Source organism: Alternaria arbusti (assembly GCF_024043155.1).
Source record: "Alternaria arbusti strain BMP 1465 chromosome Unknown scaffold_1, whole genome shotgun sequence".
NCBI classification, from domain to species: domain Eukaryota; kingdom Fungi; phylum Ascomycota; class Dothideomycetes; order Pleosporales; family Pleosporaceae; genus Alternaria; species Alternaria arbusti.
Window position 1 is genome coordinate 3,069,311 of NW_026249941.1, and position 21,678 is coordinate 3,090,988.

The window sequence follows — 21,678 nt, forward strand, 5'->3', positions numbered from 1 at the left end:
ACATTGCGCCTCTTCTGATCCTCCGCTCGCGACCACATACCCACCATGCCGAAAGCACCCAAATCGCCTGGTGTGCGCGACCAGCGACACAACCCTCTAGCCGAAGAATATGCGCCCTCCGACCCGTGGAAGAGCAAGGCGCCGAAGCGACAAAAGCGAAACAAGAGCGACAAGGAAGACGATGAGCAGAAATACGTAGACTCCAAGAGCTCGCGCAAAATCTTGGAAATCGGAAGAGAACTGGAAGAGGAGGATGCGAGGGAGAACAAGGTCCGGAGACCGCAAGAAGCCAACCCAGCCTTTGACTTCGAGACACGCATGGGAGAGGATGACATGCCAGGAGAGGATCTGATTCAAGGCGAAGACGACGATGAAGCATGGGGTGAGGACGACGAGGAGGTGGAAGAGGTTGAGATCGATGCGAACGATCTGGCAGCGTGGAACAAATTCATACCAACAGACGACAACCCCATCGTATGGCCTGGCGAGGAAGCGCAACAGTCAGGTCCCGGCACAGATCTCGCAGCGCTCATCCTCGAGAAGATCGCTGCGCATGAAGCCGGAGGCGAAGTACAGCAACCAGAGATTCAAGGCGGTGGTGCTCCAGAAGACGCAATCGAACTACCAGCAAAGGTCGTCGAAGGTACAGCATCCTCACTGCATAATCTCATAACTTTACTAAGCCTGCACAGTATACTCAAAAATTGGATTGATTCTCAGCCGCTACAAGAGCGGCAAGCTGCCCAAGCCCTTCAAGATCCTGCCCACGATCCCTGCCTGGGAAACGCTCGTTGCCATCACACGTCCTGACGACTGGACACCCAACGCGACCTTCGCTGCTACCCGAATCTTCATCTCCAGAGACCCGCGAACGGCGCAGACCTTCCTCAACACTATACTGCTACCTTTAGTACAACAGAACATCCGAGAGACACACAAGCTCAATGTGCATCTGTACAATGCGCTGAAGAAGGCGCTCTACAAGCCCAGCGCCTTCTTCAAGGGTGTCGTTTTCCCCATGCTCACAGACGTCACCTGCACCCAGCGCGACGCCACGATCGTGGCATCCGTTGTAGCCAAGGTGTCCGTTCCCGTCCTACACTCCGCAGCCGCCCTCCACCGTCTGTGTGAAATCGCCGCCGAGCAAATGTCATCCGACCCCGATGCCGCCGGCCCCTGCAACATCTTCATCAAGACCCTGCTCGAGAAGAAGTACGCCCTACCCTTCAAGGTCATCGACGCGCTCGTCTTCCACTTCCTGCGCTTCCGCGGCGTGGGCGCCAGCAGTGCCGACGCCATGGACACCGAGTCTGTGGCTGGCGACCTTGGCAACACCGGAAAACTGCCTGTAATCTGGCATCAGTGCTTGCTTGCCTTTGCGCAAAGATACAGGAACGACATCACCGAGGACCAACGAGAGGCGCTGCTTGACTTGCTGCTCACAAGAGGTCACAGGAGCATTAGCGCGGAGGTACGAAGGGAATTGCTTCAAGGAAGGGGACGGGGTGTCATGATCGAGCCTCCGGCTGTAGGCATCGATGGCGACGACACGATGATGATGGCTGTTGATGCATGAGCCTGAGAACAGCCAGTCCAGACGTTATGATGATGAGCATTTATCGGCGTTACTAGACAGGAACATTTGCATCATGTTTCTTTGGGGTTCAATTGATACTGAATATACCCATATCCACATGTAACCCCATGACCACCATATTACTTTGTCTTTCGTCTATTCACTCTTCACCTCAGCTTTTCCCTTGTAGAAAGCAACATAACCCTTGATATTGTTCATGCTTTCCAATGGCTCCGGGTAGTACCACGCTGCATCTTTTACTTCCGTCTTGTTGGCTGTGACGGTGTAGTAGCTTGCGTCCCCCTTATAAGGGCAGTGCGTCTTGGTTGAAGTGGGGCTGAAGTGGTTGCTCTTAATGGTGTCGGGTGGGAACTGGCATGGATCAGATGGATTGAAGGGGCTTATTATGGGCAAGAAAGGAGGAGGGTTGATTACGTAGATGTTTCCGTCGACGACTTCGTAGGAGTCGGTCTCGGCTACTAGGATGCCGTTTACGGTTGCGGTTGCGTGGGGCATGGTTTATATAGATTTCAGTGTCTGGAGAAAGGAATGGTATTAGATTCACGGGTAGTTCCTGAATACTGGAAAGTTTAGAGAGATGAGTATCGTTGTACTGTTGTGTAGTGGACTACTAGGTGAGGGGGATGTCTATCGATAAGCAAAGGAGCGGGGTGAATGCATGTCATCATCATTCCAAGATTGTCTCTTGTAAATTGAGCTTACTGTTCGCGATCCAGAATGACATTCTTCCGGTCCCGAGCTACATATTCACAAGATGTTTTTTAGAGGGTCTGATTTTGTTGTATGCTTAGAAGAGCGCACCTGTTGAGCAAGTCCGGTATAAGCGATTAGCGAAATCGATTAGAGCATGCAGCTAAGTGCATACTATGTGTATGTGTAACGGAGCACTAGAATCTCAAGATGAATTCAGGGAAGCATCCATGGATCATGCTGGCGAAATAGCTCCTGCCAAGTCCACAAGCAGCGTAGGTAGCATTCAACATTTCGTGGGGCAGGAACGGATGGTCATGTCCAGCACTGAGATGGCAAATATCAAAACACGAATTTAGATATCCCTCGTTTCACGTCCTGCCAGATCCTGTATTTGAGTCATCCATAGGGTGCACGGGTGGCGCGTGTCGTTTCGGGCGATGTAGGATGATGACTATTTACCACAACCCTGGGCAGGCGGGTCCGCAAAACCAGGAATTCCGTCGGTCTACGAGGCCAGTATGCAGGTCGCTGAGGCTCAGGGACATGCGGCTCGGCTAAAAGGCACTTGAAGCCACCATGTGTGCGTCCGCGGTACCGGATGCGGGTGCTCACTGCAAAAGTGCATGCCGATGGCTGGCCACCGGAGTCGGTGCCGAGCCGAGGAATGGCGAGGCCATAACTTGTTGAGCTGAGCAATGGGGGCGCAAGGGATTGAGAATGCAATGAGGCATTTTGCACTCTATGTGATGATGTGTATGACTGGACGTGGAGGTGAAGGTTTGGGTGCAGCCACAAGAGCATCAGCACAATCCCAACGAAAGCGTGGGAGTAGCGGGTGATCGGCCTCGAGAACTAATGGTAGCTGTCCTGGCGCTCGAAATAATTCGCGTGTGGGCGTGGGCAGGGCAGGGCGGGCTTTAATTGGAACAAGGCTTATCTTTCGGCGCAGAAGCAAAGACCCCTGCGAGCGAGGCGTCTTGGTAGGGTGTTCGTCATCGCTAAGAAAAAGTTGACTCCCGCGCTCCGACGAGACATCCTCACCATCCCTTCGCTCGCCTCCCTACCACCCGCACCCAGCCATTGACTCCGTGAAGCTCTCCCGCAGCTTCCACCATTGCAATGGCACCCACCATGAGGCCGCTCGCCGCTGCCAATGTGCTCTCGCAGGTTCAGCTGGCTGGACGCAGGACCTTCACCACCCAGCGCCCGTCGCTTATCGCCAACAGAGCGCGCTGGACGCCCCGGCCCACGCAGTACCAGATTGCCCTCCGCCAGTCTGTCCGCCAGCAGTCGAGCAGCGCGCCCAAGCCCAAGGCCAAGAGGTTCCGCCTCCTGCGCTGGACCTGGCGCCTCACGTACCTCTCTGCCATCGCCGGCCTGGGATACGTCGGATACGGCATCTACGAGACTCGCAACCCCGCCGACCAGCCGCCGCCTGACCCAAGCAAGAAGACGCTCGTCGTCCTCGGTGAGTAGCGACGAATGACCCAGCACGCATCGAATGCATCTGACACGCGACAGGTACCGGCTGGGGCTCCGTCTCTCTGCTGAAGAAGCTCGACACGGAAAACTACAATGTCATCGTCGTCTCCCCGCGCAACTACTTCCTCTTCACCCCCCTCCTGCCCTCATGCACTGTCGGCACCATCGAGCACCGCTCCATCATGGAGCCCATCCGCAACTTCTTGCGCCACAAGAAGGCCCAGGTCAAATACTACGAAGCCGAAGCCACCAAGATCGACTACGAGAAGAAGGTCGTCTACATCAGCGACGACTCCGACATCAAGGGCGACGTCTCCCAGACCGAGGTGCCCTTTGACATGCTCGTCGTTGGTGTTGGTGCTGAGAACGCCACTTTCGGTGCGTCATCCGCCCATTCTCACCCGAACTCAGCTGACATGGAACAGGTATCCCCGGTGTTAAGGAAAACGGTCTCTTCCTGAAGGAGGTCGGCGACGCCCAGCGCATCCGAAACCGTATCATGGACTGCTGCGAGACTGCTACCTTCAAGGACCAGTCTGACGAGGAGAAGAAGCGCCTGCTGCACATGGTCGTTGTCGGAGGTGGACCTACCGGTGTCGAGTTTGCCGGTGAACTTCAGGACTTCTTCCACTCCGATCTGAAGAAGTGGCTTCCCGAGATCCAGGATAACTTCCACGTCACCCTCGTCGAGGCCCTCCCCAATGTCCTTCCCATGTTCTCCAAGCAGCTCATCGACTACACCGAGAAGACTTTCAAGGAGGAGACCATCACCATCCGCACAAAGACCATGGTCAAGAACGTCACACCCAAGTTCATCGAGGCTGAGTCGACTGGCCCCGACGGCAAGAAGCAGCTCGAGAAGATCCCCTATGGTCTCCTTGTCTGGGCCACCGGTAACGCTCTCCGACCCATCGTCAAGGACCTCATCAACCAGATCCCCGCACAGAAGGACTCCCGCCGCGGTCTCGCCGTAAATGAGTACCTCGTCGTCAAGGGTACTGAGAACGTATGGGCCGTCGGTGACTGCGCTGTTGCCAACTACGCTCCCACTGCCCAGGTCGCTGCTCAGGAAGGTGCTTTCCTCGCCCGCATGTTCAACAACATGGCCAAGACCTCCGAGATTGAGGGTGAGCTTGCTGAGCTTTCCGTCGCCCAGGAGAAGGCACCCGGCAAGGAGGCCCGTGACAAGGTCTTCGGCGAGATCAAGGCTCTGCAGCAGAGGCTGAGGAGGATCAAATCCATCGGTCCCTTTGAGTACTCTCACCAGGGTTCGCTCGCCTACATTGGTTCTGAGAAGGCCGTTGCCGACATCTCGTGGTTCTCCGGCAACATCGCTTCCGGTGGTACCATCACCTACATCTTCTGGCGCTCCGCCTACCTCAGCATGTGCTTCAGCACCCGCAACAGGATATTGGTCATGCTCGACTGGGCCAAGGCCAAGTGCTTCGGTCGCGATGTCTCGCGTGTCTAAACGCCTTTTCCTCCAAATGGCGTTACTCCCTCCCCATCCTTTTCTAGAGATTCCCTAAAAGTTCGACTTCCTGAAGGGCAAGCGCTAATCACGGCGTTGCCTATGTACACCACACACACACACACACACCCCTCCCGGCTTCTTCTGTACGATTACTCGTCACGTTTTGTATAAGGGTGTGATACCTCGCAGCAGTAGGGCGGCTCTTCGGGTTTTCGGTCTGGTCACATGTTCTTGTTGCTAGTCGAGCTCGGCGTTTTGGTGCTTTTTTCCCCTTTTGCCAGAGTCAGAGGCGGGTTAGACTTGGTTGCTTTCTTTGGACACTCGTAGATAGATAGGAACCTTTATGAGACAGCGGAAGATCAACTGCAGTATTACTACGTTACAACTATTGTTCTCTACCATCTATCTGAACACTGACTTTGTGTTGGCTCGGTGATTGTTTTGCAAGTCGCTTTGGAAGTAGAATTGTTATGGTAAGGATAATGATCATTTCGTAAGCTAATATGTATAGGTTATAGGCCGTGTTCCCAAACGCCCATCGTAGATGCAAGATGCCACGCACTCAAGAAATCCATCGATCGCCGCAAATGCAACGAATCCACTATCTAGGACTACCCACAGCGCCATAACTCCTCGGACTCGCATGTCTGCTCGTCCCTAGAAGTGCCCTCGCCTCATCCAACGCACTACCCCTACCTTTGATGGGAATGCTCTTGCTCGAACTACTTCCAGCTGTACTAGCCGGACTCGTATCTCTCGGAGAGTCCATCGGCGTATTCGCACGGCTCACATTCGGCGTAGCAGCTACACTGACAGCCGGAGCCCAGCCCCTCATCCACCCGCTTACACGGCGCCAATGCATACTCCTGCGCACCAGCTTACCGTGGTCGTCAACGGTGATGATGACTTCGTCGTCGCGGGGCGTTGGCGATCGGCCCCGTGGTGTGGCGTCGCCGAAATGCCAGAATTGTAGACCGACTGCTGCGTCCATGAGGAGTACGCCTGCTGCGCCGAGGAAGAAGGGTGCGGCGCGTAGAACCCAGTCTTCTCTCACGCTGCCTTGGGGGTCGACCCAGCCGAAGCCTTCGCCTGGCGCATAGTCGTACCACGCGCAAGGGTTTGTGAGGAGGGAAGTCGAGTAGAAGAGGTTGCCGAAGAAGGCGGCCGCGAAGAGGGTGGGAGACAGGCCGGCTGTCGATTTGCGGACCTGGTTCATGTAGAGTTGGGGGAGGCGCGATCCGAGGTATAAGAATGTGCTCATCCATGAGAAGACTTTGCCGGCAGTCTCCGAGGCACTGGGCGAGCTGGTCGCGGTAGTTGTATACGCGGAAAGGCTGCGAGCGCGGGCGAGGCCTGGCGCGAAAGGACTTATCGGCGTTGCGGTGGTAGGGTTGGCGAGTACGGCGATCATGAGGGTTATGTATAGGACGGTCTTGGGCGAGGGCATAGGTGAGCTCGAGGCTGCTATCCGCACCTTGGGGTTGGGTGATGCGCCTGACGGAGATGTACTTTGCCATGACTCTTTCGTAGGCATGGGCGAGCGCGCAAAGTTGGGTATCCTAAAGGTTTCCTTTGCGTTCGAGCGCGGTACGTCTTTGGCCGCGCTATCCTGTGCAACGTTCTTCGTGTCGCTTGAATCTTGCGGTGACTTTGGCGGGCTAGACGCGTTGTTCGTACCGCCTATGCTCATCCCATCCAGAACCTGATGCATGGCAGAGCCTCCGCCACCTGAACCGCTGCCAGCTGAGCTGCTCCATCGCCCCCAGATCGGCCTCAGCGGCCGTCCGTGGTGCAGCAGCTCGTACCACACCCACTGACCACACAGGCAGCAGTCGACGAAGACGTAGTAGCCTGCGATAATGACTTGCCATGACGCCTGCCCGGTGAACAGGCAGCCCAACAGGTTCGTCACATCACCCAGGAGCCATTCTGTCAAGAAGAACGCGCTCAGTCCAGATGTCGACTTCAGCTTATGGTTCTTGTATATTTGTGGTAGCTGTGCGAACAGCCATGATATGATGCTGCACGTGCCGAGCAATGTCGAGACGAGCGCGAGGTTCGTAGGTACGCAGGTGTGGAAAGCCGCCGAGAGATGATACAGAAACTCGTTCGCAGGTTCGCAGGTCGGTGGTAACGAGGGTTTGGCTATGTGTAGAGGGGATAGGTATGGAGGCATGGTGCCATAGGTCGAATTCGAGGGTTCGATGGGAAGGAACGACGCAACTTCCTGGACTGTGACTGCCGTAGAGAGTCAACCGGAACTCCAACGCGCGTAGTCCCGGATGCTTCTTGCTTCTTCCTCACGTCTCGGTAGCGCAGGCTGGGTGGTCAGGCGCTGATTCGGGCTCTTGGTACAGCCACAGAGGCGTGGATGCAACCTCATATACGACGCACGCGTAACGTCGGTATCAGAATTGAAGTACAGGTTGATCGACCGTTCTTCAAGAGATGTGTATTAGTTGTCGCGTGAGAGTCGCTGTTCCAAAGCTCGGCGCTGTGACGTCGTGGAACCGGTCAGTTGCTGATAAGACTCGGCGTGCAGAAATGGAGGTTATGACAGCCACGAGAAGCGCGGGATGCAGGCAATGGAAGAGGAGGAGTCGTGAAGAAGACACGAGACGTCAGAGCAAGGTGACAGAAGACATACAGCAGCTCACGGCCGTCAACAGTCATCCACCGCAGCCAACCGCAGGCTCCCAAAAGGAAGCATCTCCACATGCTAGAGGATCCCCCGGCGGGCTCGCATGACCGATGCGAGGCCAAGCGGTATCCGTTGCGGCTAGGCCTGCCATGACGGGAGCAGTGTGACTTGGGCGGGTGGGATGCTATGAGTGATTGATAAGAGTTGCTTATCTCGAGGGCAAGGGCGCGCACGCGCATCATGCTAGCGCACATGTCTCCGAGCTGCTTGCCGCCGTTCGCGGGCCTTGGCGACGACCATCAGGCTGGCACGTCACGCGGAAGGGACACCGGCTGGATCTTGCAGCACCAATCTGCCATCGCCAGATCTACGCACATCACAGATCGAGCAACTTCAATATGGGGTCGGCCTATAGCGCGCCAGCTGTAATGACGATGCATGCCTATCTGCCCCTCCTCTCCGCCATCGGATGGGTCCGTCGCTTCGGCCTCCAAGCCTCAACTAATACACTGCACTAAGATCTGCCCCGAAACGTAACAGAAACCCACCATGAGTGAGGCCGGACTTGAGGCATCGTGGTGTGTCGAGCTTCTGGAACCTGCATATTAAAAACAGCGAACCAGACTGGATGTGCTACCAAGACCGCAGAGTGATACGAAGTTTAATTATCATTATAGGAAGTAATCAACGTGCACATCACTGAGATGTCCGCATCAAGGTAAGTATCGCGACCTGCAACCCCCCAATATCTAAACCACGTCACCGCCATTCTCGACCCTGGCGTACCTTCCCTCCTTCTGCGCCTTCCACCTTGGACTGCGATCCGTCAGCACGACTCAGCATGCGACGGCCGAGTGCACCTACTAGAAGAAGTTCCTGAAGGCCACAATACCCGCTGTCATGGCCGCGTATCCGCCTAGCAGCCTCGACCAGTTGCCCTCCTGTCCAACAGTCAATGCAACGAGGTCGTATACCAAGCAGCCGCCGAAGATCCAGTCGCTCATGCTTGCCGCCGCGGCGAAACCAACACCGGTAGCCACCTGCACCAGCGAACTGGGCTCTACACCTACAAAGTAGGCTGCAGATGTGTTGTGTAGGAGATCCAGTACACCGATACCCGCGAATGTCTTCGAGACAATGTGGGTGAGGAGGTTGGGTGTTGATCGCGTGTCGAGCGGTTCAAGCGCCGTAGCGATGTAACCGACTTGCGCCAGTGTGTTGATAATGACGAAGATGTTCGATGTCTCCAAGTTGTTCGAGTTCCAGAAGAACATCCAGGCTGTCGCACACGTCAATATGCATCCTACACCACCACGTTGTACTTGAATGATACGTACTTCCAATGCAAAAGTTGCCCAGACTGTAAACCCAAGCAAACTTGTTCATCATCGCACACTCTTGCGCATTACCATCTTGCTTCCATAGCTTCCACAGCCAGACCAGCTGGAAGATTTGCTGTGGGAAGAAGAATGCGCCAATGAAGTATGGGTATGGGCTGAAGGCAGCAAGATTCCGGTTATGGATATCCATCATGTTGGGCGACGAAAAGATGCCATATTGTTGCAAAGCAAAGTCGTAGATGAAGGATGCCGGCGCAAGGTAGCGCACCGTCGACTGTGTGTTGCCCATACTGGAGGCTGTGATGGTATTCGAGGTTGTGGTGGGAACGCACGTATGGTCACGTATACGAATGCGATGCAGCGAGATGGGATTGTAGATGTAGGATGAGGTTCAGCAAGAAATCGTGGTATGCCATTGTCTTTGTACGGTCTCGCGTCGCGTCTGTCCTCAATCGAAGACGTCATCCCATAATACGCGATCTCAGGGTCCAGCTCCCGATGCAGCACGAACATCATCGCCATCATCGTGATGTCGGTACACGGCGGAACGTTTCGCGCCGACTGGACATTTCGTATTGTCTCGGCTTCGGAGTTCTCGTCCCAGAATCCCCGACAGTCGCGATGTTGTATTCTTGAAAGCTTCATTCTCTTGCTCTGTTGTTATTCACCGTGTTCTAATCCATTTCGTTCGCTCAAAAGCCGCAGATAGTCCGTTCCATACGCATCCAGCCAAGACTTGTTGTCCGTCGCGTACACGCGTTGCAGCTTTGGTGTTCTAGCTCTCCAATCGCCCTGGAAAAAGTCGTCTAGCAACGGTATCAATTCCTTCGGGCTCCAGAACTCGAGTAAATCGTCGTCGACAAAGCACAGCTCCTCCAAGCTCGATGGCATAACAGCCTCGATTCGGGGCCAAAGGGAAGCGTCATCGCCTAGTATCACAGCAGGCGAGACGTGAAGGTGGGAGAGAACGGGATAGTCCCGAAGGTGGCATTTACCGTAGACGTCAACGGACCCCGGCGAATGCATTTGACAGAAGAATCTCAAATGTTCTAAGGTGTTCTTAACACTGTTGAACGCGGCACTGAGCGATGCGCAATCCACGGTGATGAACGCCTGATCGCGAACCCAGTATTCGTAGTCCAATTTCCTCAAAGATGGTGTGCAAGACAGCAGTTTCGCGAGTGTGTCTGGTTTCACTGAAGACTCGCCAAGTCTCAATATCGTCAACGTTGAGCAGACAGGTAGAGGTGTTGCTTTCTGGAAACCTGCGTAAGCAGTCTCATCCATTAGGCTCATTTCAATCTTCTGGATGTTTGGACACCAAAAGAAGGCCCAATATCCCCTCCAATCCAGATGTGGGTGTAGATATCTGACCCGACTCCACCTATCACTCGGCTGCTCCTCCTCATTATCGATGTGCACATGGCCGAGATGAACGTTTCGAAGCTTGCGACATCCTAGAGCTTGTGACTCTGCACCAGCAGAGGACATCCTCCACAAGACCTCAGGGAGGTACACTACGTCGTCGCCGATGTGGAACCCTAGATCGAGTGATACAAGATTGGGACACATCCACACGAGCAGCGCCATGGTAGCATCCAAATCGTACATCAGGATGGCTTCATACCAAGAGCAACCGCTGACTGCAAAAGGATCTTCCCGTCCTCTATGGTGCCACTCCAGCCCTACATTCCGTACGGCGTCCAGGGCCAGTCGCTGCTTCGCGTTCGTCCAATTTGGGGCAACATCCGGGTGCCGCTTCTCCAAAGGCTCCCGTCTGCGTGGATAATTAAACGACGAATACCAAAAATTCCCAAGCCCGGTACTCTGCAGTTTCAAAGCAGTAATCGATTGCGCGTACGCGGGATTCGCCAAGATCGCTTGCAAAAGAAGGTTGGGACGGAGAGCTTGTGGGACATCCACACCAGCAACAGTCAGTGGGCGAGTTGCTTGAACGACCTGCCATTCCATGCTGATGTTGCTGTAGAGGTACGCTACGGTCTTTGTATGCAGAGCTTTGCAGGTACGAGACAGGTTCGAGACGTCTCGGGACGAAAGAAGGTAGCTGAGTACGCTTTCGAGAAGCTCCTGTGGAAGCTCGAACAGTGGACATGCGCGCTTCGGGAACGACATGTTGAGCTGTCGGTAGTGTTGAGTAGGCCCGCATGTCTTGAGATGGCGGTGTTGAGGAAGCTGCGCCTCACAAGCTCGGAGTTAAGCATCGAGGTATCCACTTTAACGCCGAGGTACGTGTCTTCCAACCTCACGAGTCCCAGATTCTCGCCTCTCTTTCACGACAACATCGCATCAACAGCGGATGCACATGCAACATATAAATCACCGGGGAGGCTGTTAGATCACAATCACGTTGTCTATCTCAATAGTTTAGTGCTTCGAATTCCTTATTACCAACTCAGCGATTTTATCTAGCCTTGCAATCCGGCCCAGTATGCTGCAACCCATCCCCAACGCTACCACATACATCAGGACCAACGATGAGGCCCGGCAAGCTTCAGTGAGCTTCCGGGTGACTGAAGATACCAACGGGAGCCCATGTAGCTGCTAAAAGATATGTTAGCATTTTGTACAATACATGTCTGGGGGTATGTCTACCTCAAACCTGTGTCTGTGCTTGACGTCTCTTTGGGTTTTTCTTAGGTCGCCTCGTCAGGTCTCCACTCCAGAATGCAGGGCGGGCCTTCTTGCTCTCGACATTCTCAGTTGATGCGACCTCGGACTGCGAGAGAGTACGCTTGTGGCCTCTCGGCTCGTCGTCGGTGGGAGCAGGACCAGCTTCAGGCGCGACGATGGTTTCATCCGATGGCTCGTCAGTGGGGGAAGCAGTCTCGGCCGCAGACGTAACAGTGGTTTCATCCGGTGGCTCGTTGGGGGAAGTATTCTCGGCTGCAGGCGCAACAACGGTTCCGCTCCATGGCTGGTCGGTAAGCCCAGAAACGAAGAGCTTGTACTTGAGGTTGGCGACTTCTGCCTCGAGAGTCTGGACCTTAGCCTGAGCCTCGATACAGGGGCCGTACCAGTCGTCGTTTGAGGGGTCATTGTTCGTCTTGTTGTAGTTGGGAGGCATTTCTGTGGCGTCGGAGTCGTCAGGGGCGAGCTCGACGAGTGCCTTCGCCTGATCGTACGCATACTCGAGGTCATCGTAGTTTCGTTCGAGCTCCTCGTGACGAACTTCCAGATCCGCGAAGGCCAATACAAGCTCCTCATGCACATCGGGGTCTACATAGCGGCTTGCCCGTGTAGCAGGAACGTTGAAGGTGCCTGTATGAGAAGACATCGTGAAACCGGCTGCAGAGGTAGAGGTATGAAGTCAGTACATGTCTCACTTGCACTTCGTACAGTCAGAACTTACTCGTGACGGGGAAGTCGTGGCGGGGAGGCGGCGGGATATGCGGAGCTGATCGGCGTGTCGCAATTGCGTATGGGTACTCAGAAATGAAGATGAGGACGGTGGAGAGAGAGGAGAGTCGGTCCAAATTGTGCGACTTTGAGTAAGTGAGAACGCGTTATAGTCAGTGCGTATTTTCGCGATAATTTGCGACGTCACCCAGGCAAACCAAACGGCCTTATCTGCGAATGATACAACGAGTTGGAAAGGAGAGGCCAATCAAACGCTCAAATACACCGACACCTGACCGTATGCTTTGCTGCCTACACCCTCAAGGCTCTATTGGCGCTACCGACACCGAAAAAGGCAGTGTCTCTACACGCGCCGCTCGACAAATGATCTATTTCTATTTGCTCAGCAACGATAACCTCGATCTTGACTTGAGTAAGTCGTCACATATCCAGCAACCGCCGTCTGTGTCTTTCACTGACGTATCCGTAACGGGCTAGATCTGCCAAGGAGCACACAAACTCTACAACTCCGCGCTTCAAACTCTGTCACCACTACAGCCATCGCTATCCTGTCTTCTCGTCTGAGTCTACATACTGCTCCACAAGCGCGACACGCCGTCTTCTGCGATCCACGATGTCTTCCACCGAGCCCGACAACACACATACCGACAGCGACGACGGTACAGATACCACAGCCCTCCCATTCTTCGGTCCGCCTACAGCCGACGAGATTCGCGATCAGCTCGATGCGCAGCTCTCAGCAAAAGAAAAGGAACATCTCGTCTTCGTTGCCGATGCCGCCAAAATCGAACAAGACTATCAAGCTGTGCTCGCGATCAACGCCAACCCCTCCATTGTCCGTCATCATGAGGAACTCAAGGAAGCGCATCGGGTCCTTCACGAGCAATTGCTCGGAGAGTGGGCCGAGCTTTTGCACCAAAGTATCGACATGAACAAAGAGGCGAAAGCTCGTGTAGCGGAGGAGAAAGCTCGTCTAGTGGAGGAGACGGAGGCTGTAAAGAAGGAGTTGATGGCAAGAAAAGAAGCGGCAAAGAAGAGGGAGGAGGAGAGAGCGAGAGTCAAGGAGGAGAAGGCAAGAGCCAAGGAGGAAAGGAAGAAAGCATTTCGCGAGGAGATAGCGATGATTGAGGCGCAGACAGCGAGATCTTTGGAGGTGATAAAAGAGACGAAGAAGCAACACGCAGTGCTCAGAAGGAGGATTGCTGTCGATAGGGTTGAGGTGGGGGCCCAGAAGATCGAGCGCGAGATTTTAAAAGCCAGGAAAGCTAAGCTCGAGGCGGAAAATGCGGAGATCAAGGCGGAAATTAGGATGTACAAGAACGAGCTCTTGGAGATTTACTTGTACAGGTGGATTGAAGACCTTGACTAGGTAATTTGCTTGTCTGAACGTTGCCTAGTAGGGAAAGAGTTGGCAATGAACGCTTCATCATAAGATACCGTAGCCTTACGTATAGAATGGACCGATGATAGAAATGATCATTCAGTAAAATCGCATGAGAATTATCATCGTCGCCGAACTCACCCAACAAAGGAAATACATCGGAGTGAGATAAGTCAGTATCAGCCCATAAGACAACCATTGACCAATGCTTGTCCAGTGTGTTGTTATGTCTGCGCCTAGTATCCTGGCGAAGTAGACTAAGACGTCGAGACTTGCCAGGTGCGAAGGCTGGATAGTCTTTATCAGCGGATCATGGTGCAAGCAGCAATTGTCTAAGTTCATCCGCACCAGGAGTGCCTAGAACTTGTATCGCATACATACAATCGAATGTTGACAACTGGACTATCTCTGAGATCATGTATACTTCTACCTCAATGTCGCTTTTACAAAATGCCCCTCAAACTGTAGCCACTCCTAGTGTCAAATCCGACAGCTGCCGTCCCCGGGTAGCTGGAACGCAATACCATGTTATTTGAGACACATATACTACAGTTCATCCTATATAGTCCACGGAGGTTGATCAATACTCATCCTCGTTCCTGACGACATCTCTTTGGCGCGGCGACAAAAGCAGAAGGATGGTAGTGTTTGAGGTAAACATTGTCCAAATTGCCCAATGCATGGCTGGCTGACAACCTACCTATGAGATACATGGGCGCGCCGCTAACGATACTGCAGCCCGGAAATCTCCTGTAGCATGACAGGCCTACTTGAGAGTTCACGAATATAGCAGCGTTGATCCAAAGTAGGAGGGAATTGGGCAGCATCGAGAAGTGTATGTTTACATTTGTGCTCTATCAAATTCATGGGTGGCTTCCATCTCACTCCTGATATCCTCGTGGCACTCCTTGTAGGACTAATAATGCAGAGGAACGCGAGTACTCGTACCACCGCCACCACCACCACCATCACCACCATCAGAGTCTCCTGAACCCCCCTTCTTGTCATCGTCGTTCTTCTTGCACCGGAAGGCCCGCCGCCTCTTTGGTTTGGGCTTCGCGGGCTTGGAAGGATCAACCCTCGCGATATGTCCTGTACGGACGATGTTGTCGTATACCTCCTCATCCTCGCGATGTGCTCTCAGACAGCTGGCTCGCTTGCATTCTCCAGTCTCGTAGTCCTTGCATTTGGCCCTCTTGCAAAGGCGCTTGAATGTGGCGCAGTTGTTGCAAGGTTCTCCGGAGTCACATCGGAGCTTGAGTTGATAGCAGTGTATGCACACGATGACGCGCGTGGTATCTTCGGAACTGTAGAGCAATTAGCGGAATGGCTGTGGTATCGTGGCGACTACTTACTTGGTTTCATCGAAGGTCCGCTTGGTACCGTGGGTAGAGCCGGCGACATTGTCTTCTGAGAGAGCGTGGGTGGTGTGGTCCAAGTAGTTTGCCGAAGACGAGGCGTTCAGACTTTCCGAATGTGAGGCCGAGAATGCCTTGTACATTCCTGGGTGATGGATTGGGGCGTCGGGTAGGTCAGACTTGAGCGCCTTGTCGTCAGTATGGACTGCTGTCATGTCGCCATCGCTGCTTCCACCGTCTTTGTCTTCACCATCTCCCTCTCGGAACTTGCACTTGAGGACCAAGAGCTCGTTGTCGCCTTCAAGGACCTTCCGCTTGCGGTCCGATTCCCTCAGATGCTTCCTGAGGTTGATGACTTCTTGTTTGGTCGCACTGTGGGCCTCTCTCTCTTGGTTCAGCTCCTCCACGAGCGCCTGGACGCGTGGTGGGTCCATGATCGGGTCGGAATGGTAGGCAATGGGAGAGGATGGTAGTCTGAGAATTTGGGGATGAGCGCGTTTTGTCGTTGTGTGCGCTGGGTGTTTGCAGTGACGTGGGACTAACCTGTTTGGGAGCTGAGACTCCTCTCCCCTTCACTACTCACACGCGGTTCCTGCGTCCTCTAGGCTCCAGCGCGCGAATTACTGGCATCACGTGAGCGATTGTTAGCGTGTTACTAGGAGTATATCATCTCGCTCTCCCCTGCCCTTCTTGCTCTCTTTTTCTTCTTCAGGAGAAACAGTCTCCGGCCCAGTTCGCACTGCAGAAACGGCTGATTTTGACAAGACTTCACTCGACAAGTACCCCGACCAATTCAAGCGCATTCGAGCACTGCCAGAGCACCTGGTGCGACTCGTCGCTACTTGTATGGATCCGCGCACAGTACGAGAACGACGAGCGGGTCATGATCGCGACCGTCCGGCGCAGTAGTCCGCTCCTCTCGTTGCCCAGAGCTACGTCATCTTGATGACATGCTCGATCCTGGACGAAATACTTACCAAGCATTCAGCAAATCCGGCGTTCTGGTAAAAATTAACGTTGGAGATGTTGGGTGTTTGGGTTGACATCTCTAGTAGATGACGTGAGCGTTCAGACCATCGTGGATCGCTTACCATTTTTTATCACCCTCTTACCAATGAGACAAGATCTTGAATGGAAGATGAGAAGCTTGGGACTGGCAATAACGGGTTCACTTACGGCCCACCTTTTCTTTTCATTGATATCCGCGCTTTATGCGTGGAATTGAGGAAGAGATAAAACAAATAAATACTTGAAAGACCAGTGGGATAACTCTTTGTGGGCGCTTTTGAGAATCGCTGGAAAGAAGCGAAGTGAGCTCGTTCTTAGTTACAAGCTGTTGACCATATTCGTTGACTGCAGAAGACGAAAAAGTCGACATGGGAAAGGTAGATACCATCGCAAGACGTTGATGAACTCGCATACTTTTTCACTGAGCGAATTGAAACCGTATCCTGCCCTCCAGTCATTGCTGTGCTTTTTGATGTGTTGGTGTGTTCATCAAGGTTCTTTTACAGGTATCAAGATGAGCTGTCGTGCTTCTTCCGTAACCTAAAACATGTCTGTAGTCGTTTGGATATCTTGCTTCGAACTACGCAAACGAGGATCGCTTCCGTCGCCTTACCAATATCGTAATGCAAGCCATGTTTCAAGTGTTCTCCTCCTATCAAACAACTAAGATTTCCTGACATGGTAGTCAACCGATGTCTAAACTGATGATGACGGGTCCAAAGTGGCGGTGCGACCAGCGACAAGACGATCATCTCAGGCCTACCAGCTGAGTGAAGAGCAGTGAGGTTCGAGCAAAAATGAGACATGCTGAGACGTATTGAGCTCGATGTCATTGAGACGGCTGTATGATAGGCGGAGATGAATATCACGATGCAGACGTGGTGTTGAGGTTCCACCCACGCGACCCCACCATTAGCCTTATCGCGCTCGTGTACACCTTCTGTGTTCGGCAGCAACCCCGCCTACAACACCGAGCTGTCCCATCATGGCTGAACTACGTCGGAGATGGCCGCCGACGCGTCAATCGCCTGATACTCACGTCTCTCTTTCCACCACGCGAGTGTGTCTTTATAGCAGCCGTTCTCCTGTACCCCCTTCCAAGCTCGGACCGAAACGACGCGACAAGGAGTGACGACATGGCGAACATCACATCAGCCGTCTCGCAGGACGATCTGGAGATTCCGGTACTTCATATTCACTCAGGCATTCCGATCAGCGCCTAACAATGCTTAGCTCATCGACTTCTCCGTGTTCCTCTCAGGCGACGCCGACGCGAAGAAGCAAACCGCCGACGCCGTCCTCAAAGGCTTCCAAAACGCGGGCTTCATCTACCTAAAGAACCACGGCATATCCCCCTCGACCGTATCCACCGTATTCTCGCACTCCGCCAAGTTCTTCGCGCGACCAAAAGAGCAGAAAGACAAGTTGGCATGGTACTCAGCGGCCGCCAATCGCGGCTATGTTACACAAGGGCGGGAGAAGCTGGTAGTGTTGGAGGAGACAGGCACAGAAGCGGAGATGCGCGCCTTGGTGCCAGATCTCAAGGAGAGCATGGAGATTGGACGCGACGACCAGCCTGAGATGCCGAACATGTGGCCGAGTGGAGACGACGAGGCGACGCAGTTCAAGGAGCAGATGATAGGCTTCTTCGAGACATGCAAGGACCTGCACATGCAGGTTATGCGCGCTATTGCGCTGGGCATGGGTATTGATGAGAAGTGGTTCGATGGTTTTACGGATGCGGGCGACAACACGCTGAGGCTGCTGCACTACCCGGGTGTGTCGAAGAGCATCTTCAAGAGGAACGATGGGCAGGAGCAGGTGCGCGCAGGAGAGCACAGCGATTACGGTATGGTGGTCATCGCAACTCGGAAATAGAATTTGACTGACACGACGACAGGCTCTATAACGCTCCTCTTCCAAGACGCCCGCGGTGGTCTTCAGGTCCGCTCCCCGAAAGGCACCTTTGTCAACGCTACCCCCATCGCAGACACCATTGTCGTCAACGCGGGCGATCTGTTAGCACGCTGGTCGAACGACACCATCAAGTCAACAAAGCACCGCGTTATGGAGCCACCGCCAAAGCCGGAGGACGCCGACAAGGACGAATACCCACCGCGATACTCAATAGCCTACTTCTGCAACCCGAATTACGATCGCAAGATCGAGGCTATACCGGGCACATATGAGAAGGGCAGGAATTACGAGGATGTTATGAGTGGGGATTATATTATTGGGCGGTTAACAGCGACGTATTGAGGGATGAAAGGAAATCGATGGACCTAGTATGACTGTATGCACTCAAAAAACATGCTCGGGCTACCGTTGATGAATAACATTGATGCGAGGACCCAAAGCCTATCAAGCTTGTCTATCCAAATCTCATTACATCGTGTATAGTGTCCGCAATTTCTATATTGCGTCAACTGCATTACATCCTCCTATAACGCACCTAGCGCAACGCCAGTCTGAAGCATCAAACTATCAACACCACCATCTACCACTTCCACCGGCGCAACAAGAGCCATCGGACTCCAGCTAAACAGCGTATTCCGTCCCCCAAACACAAACACCTCGAACCGACCCGCGAATGTTTCATTGACCCACACCCGACTACCGCTAACAATGTCGGTCTCAATGCGCAAATTTGCGGGCAGTGTAATCGGCACAGGTTCATGGGAGGATGTCGTCTGGTTGGTCCATATACGACCCGGATGTCCAGTATCGTGGCCATCAACCGGAGACACGGAACGTAGAGGATACTCGAAGCCATCGGCTGTGGTGAACATGAGTGTTGTGATGCTATCACTGGAGTTGTTTGGAAGAGTAGCGATAGAGAGCGAGGTATCAGGGCCGGTCAAGGTGAAGAATGAGGATACGTTTAGGGTCAGGGTGTACGGTGGTCCGTATGAGCCCATTCCTAATGTCGCGTTGCTGTTACTGGAAGAGTTTCGCGTCCATGATACCAGCGCTGAGCTTTTCGTATCTATGCTCGTGCTCGTAAAACGGCGATCTAAGTTTTGTCCCGGAGCTTTAGTTGCCTAGCAAAACTTGTGTTAGCCACCAGGTCAATATGTGTTAATATCTCATTATGCATGGACATACCAAGAGCGCAATGCTGTCCGCCAATTCGTCTGGCTCAATCTTCGCACCTCGCACACCAGACCACGCACGCGCCGCCACGACAGGTATACCCTCTCGCATCGCATAGTAGGCTTCCAGCTGCGCAGTTGCATCCGCACCGTTATCGTTCCAAGCTGCAAGAATAGCGCCTTTGTTGCCGCTAGCCCTGGGCTCCAGCTGCTCTGTGGTGTTGACTGGATTGTAGAGAGATGGTTCCCACTGCCATCCTGGTACGTTGGCAAAGTTCATCGTGCGCGTATTGTTGAAGAACTGCGGGTATGGTGCCGGGAGGATGGGCATGTGATCGTTCTTGAGACTCATGTATGCCCACCAATCCTCAGAGTTGATCATATCGTATCCATCGTTCTGGAGCTCGAGTGGGTCAGATTGACCGTACTGCCAGTGCTGTACTATAATGTCTTTCGAGATGGTGAGGTTCTCGGATGGCTCGTAAGTGCCCCAGATACGTACGCGCTTCCCAGAAGTACTGTTGATGAATTCGGCCATCTCGTTTACGAAGTTGATGTAGTCGTCCGCTAGCTCGGAGTCGTATTCATCAGCGCCGATATGTACTTCCTTAGTTTGAAACCATGGAAGAAACTCGGACCAGATGGCTTTGACTGTCGGGATTGCGTCCGGATGGGTCAGATTGAGCAGGTCCTTCTTTGCTAGCGCTAACTCAGGCTTCCATTTCGTAATCGCTAAGGCATGGCCTGGTGCTTCGATCTCGGGAATGACGGTGACACCACGTTGTGCGCAATGAGTTTGGAAGTCTTCGAAGTCAGCGCGTGAAAGTGTCTCGTTGGGGCGCTGGATGATGGCCTGCAGTTCTACATTTTCTTCCGGATATAGCGAAAAGTGTGAGAACACATCCTGCCACGTCTCATTGCGCCCACGGTTCAAGGGATAGTTGTCGCTAGAGTGATAGTGGAACTCTGACATCTTGAAGAAAGAGGCATATGTGCAGAGCTCTTTCAGGAAGTTCTTATCGTACCACTTACGACCCGCGTCGAGCATGAACCCTCGTGTGCTGTATGCAGGCGCATCAACTATCCGACCCGCCATGAGAGAGCGGTCGTCGATCAGGAGCTTCTGCAGTAGGGTGCGCGTTCCCCAGAACATGCCTCTCGCACCTGCTCCGCCTATGTATACAGTGCCATTAGTAACCTCAAGCTCGTATCCTTCTTCTGTAGGATGTCCGTTCTCGTATGTCAATGAGAGATTGCTGTCTCGAATCGGGCCGATATGGATGCCAGTGAGTGGGAAGTCGTCTACTTGCTCCAGAGTCCAGGAACCACCAAATAGTGATGAGACGTCGGAGCGGAATGTTTCAGCGAACTCATAGGCGGTTGGCGGTATGAGCGTCAGACCTTCGGAGTCTCTCTTTGTGGAGAAACTTCTATCGATGTATATCTTTCCTGTATCTGTGCCGATAGAGAAGCCGAGGTCATCGCTGTTGCTGTAGCGTGGTGAGACAGGCGGAAGAGGCTGCAGTGCGGTGACGAGGCCGATCAACTGCGACAACACCAAAATCAACATGGTCGGTATGGGACGATACAAGTGATCGCGCACTCGGTTAGGTGTCGTGAACATTTAACAGCATGAAGATACCATGTCTTGGCTGTTTGTTACTCGCCCCGCTTCTGCAAGGCCGATGTAACCTCCGCAGGGAGCACAAATGGCGGCAAATGATAAGAAGTGAAAGCCGAAAAGAGGAGTCATCTTGGCTATCAAGCGGAACGGCGGTGATGAATACGAAGGGACGCGTTGTCGCAAGATATGACTTGTTGTTAGCTCTGAGGACGTATGCGATAAATTCGCTTGGGAACGGTCTAAACCATTTCAGGAAGAATGTGTTCCCAGTCTATGGAACCGCGACGGTGCATACAGCGATGACAGGCTTATCCGTATTGCAGAGAGGTTCTCCACGTGATCAATTCCACGCTCGTTCGTTTATTCCCTTACGTAGGACACCTTCTGCCTTTCTTTTCCAGAAATATCATGAGGTCATAGACCGGCCGTATGTCGAGGCTCTCTAGGTGATGCCGTGAGCTCATCAGATCGTGATAGCAAGCAACGCCTGAGTACAGCTGGCGGAATTGGGATGCGCATAGAATGCAGACGATATCGGAGTAACGACAAGACGCGAGCGACAGAAGTGATGTGATCGGGTGGAACCTTGGAAGGTGTTCAGGGAGCGCTA

The 21,678-nt window shown here is 53.4% G+C and overlaps 10 protein-coding genes across 10 annotated transcripts; 4 read left to right on the plus strand and 6 right to left on the minus strand.

Annotated features, from left to right (window-relative positions):
- Positions 1–45: 45 nt before the first annotated feature.
- J4E86_001118 (uncharacterized protein) lies at positions 46–1,576 on the plus strand (the record flags this gene model as incomplete). The annotated part of the gene is made up of 2 exons (XM_051441688.1): positions 46–643; positions 693–1,576. The coding sequence occupies 2 exons, from the start codon at positions 46–48 to the stop codon at positions 1,574–1,576; spliced, it is 1,482 nt and encodes a 493-aa protein (XP_051307859.1).
- Positions 1,577–1,732: 156 nt separating this feature from the next.
- On the minus strand, positions 1,733–2,092 carry J4E86_001119 (uncharacterized protein; the record flags this gene model as incomplete). Its single annotated transcript, XM_051441689.1, has 2 exons — positions 1,733–1,948; positions 2,012–2,092. 2 exons carry the CDS (start codon positions 2,090–2,092, stop codon positions 1,733–1,735), a joined length of 297 nt encoding a protein of 98 aa, XP_051307860.1.
- Positions 2,093–3,421: 1,329 nt separating this feature from the next.
- On the plus strand, positions 3,422–5,243 carry NDH2 (External alternative NADH-ubiquinone oxidoreductase mitochondrial; the record flags this gene model as incomplete). The annotated part of the gene is made up of 3 exons (XM_051441690.1): positions 3,422–3,758; positions 3,812–4,150; positions 4,198–5,243. The coding sequence occupies 3 exons, from the start codon at positions 3,422–3,424 to the stop codon at positions 5,241–5,243; spliced, it is 1,722 nt and encodes a 573-aa protein (XP_051307861.1).
- Positions 5,244–5,847: 604 nt separating this feature from the next.
- Positions 5,848–7,422, minus strand: J4E86_001121 (uncharacterized protein; the record flags this gene model as incomplete). Its single annotated transcript, XM_051441691.1, has 1 exon — positions 5,848–7,422. The coding sequence occupies one exon, from the start codon at positions 7,420–7,422 to the stop codon at positions 5,848–5,850; it is 1,575 nt and encodes a 524-aa protein (XP_051307862.1).
- Positions 7,423–8,636: 1,214 nt separating this feature from the next.
- On the minus strand, positions 8,637–9,516 carry J4E86_001122 (uncharacterized protein; the record flags this gene model as incomplete). The annotated part of the gene is made up of 3 exons (XM_051441692.1): positions 8,637–8,703; positions 8,752–9,166; positions 9,225–9,516. 3 exons carry the CDS (start codon positions 9,514–9,516, stop codon positions 8,637–8,639), a joined length of 774 nt encoding a protein of 257 aa, XP_051307863.1.
- Positions 9,517–11,841: 2,325 nt separating this feature from the next.
- On the minus strand, positions 11,842–12,522 carry J4E86_001123 (uncharacterized protein; the record flags this gene model as incomplete). The annotated part of the gene is made up of 1 exon (XM_051441693.1): positions 11,842–12,522. One exon carries the CDS (start codon positions 12,520–12,522, stop codon positions 11,842–11,844), a length of 681 nt encoding a protein of 226 aa, XP_051307864.1.
- A 696-nt stretch (positions 12,523–13,218) lies between these two features.
- J4E86_001124 (uncharacterized protein) lies at positions 13,219–13,974 on the plus strand (the record flags this gene model as incomplete). The annotated part of the gene is made up of 1 exon (XM_051441694.1): positions 13,219–13,974. The coding sequence occupies one exon, from the start codon at positions 13,219–13,221 to the stop codon at positions 13,972–13,974; it is 756 nt and encodes a 251-aa protein (XP_051307865.1).
- Positions 13,975–14,902: 928 nt separating this feature from the next.
- J4E86_001125 (uncharacterized protein) lies at positions 14,903–15,778 on the minus strand (the record flags this gene model as incomplete). The annotated part of the gene is made up of 2 exons (XM_051441695.1): positions 14,903–15,293; positions 15,342–15,778. 2 exons carry the CDS (start codon positions 15,776–15,778, stop codon positions 14,903–14,905), a joined length of 828 nt encoding a protein of 275 aa, XP_051307866.1.
- Positions 15,779–17,488: 1,710 nt separating this feature from the next.
- Positions 17,489–18,611, plus strand: J4E86_001126 (uncharacterized protein; the record flags this gene model as incomplete). Its single annotated transcript, XM_051441696.1, has 3 exons — positions 17,489–17,536; positions 17,586–18,201; positions 18,253–18,611. 3 exons carry the CDS (start codon positions 17,489–17,491, stop codon positions 18,609–18,611), a joined length of 1,023 nt encoding a protein of 340 aa, XP_051307867.1.
- A 182-nt stretch (positions 18,612–18,793) lies between these two features.
- On the minus strand, positions 18,794–21,014 carry J4E86_001127 (uncharacterized protein; the record flags this gene model as incomplete). Its single annotated transcript, XM_051441697.1, has 2 exons — positions 18,794–19,393; positions 19,458–21,014. The coding sequence occupies 2 exons, from the start codon at positions 21,012–21,014 to the stop codon at positions 18,794–18,796; spliced, it is 2,157 nt and encodes a 718-aa protein (XP_051307868.1).
- Between the last annotated feature and the right edge of the window lie 664 nt (positions 21,015–21,678).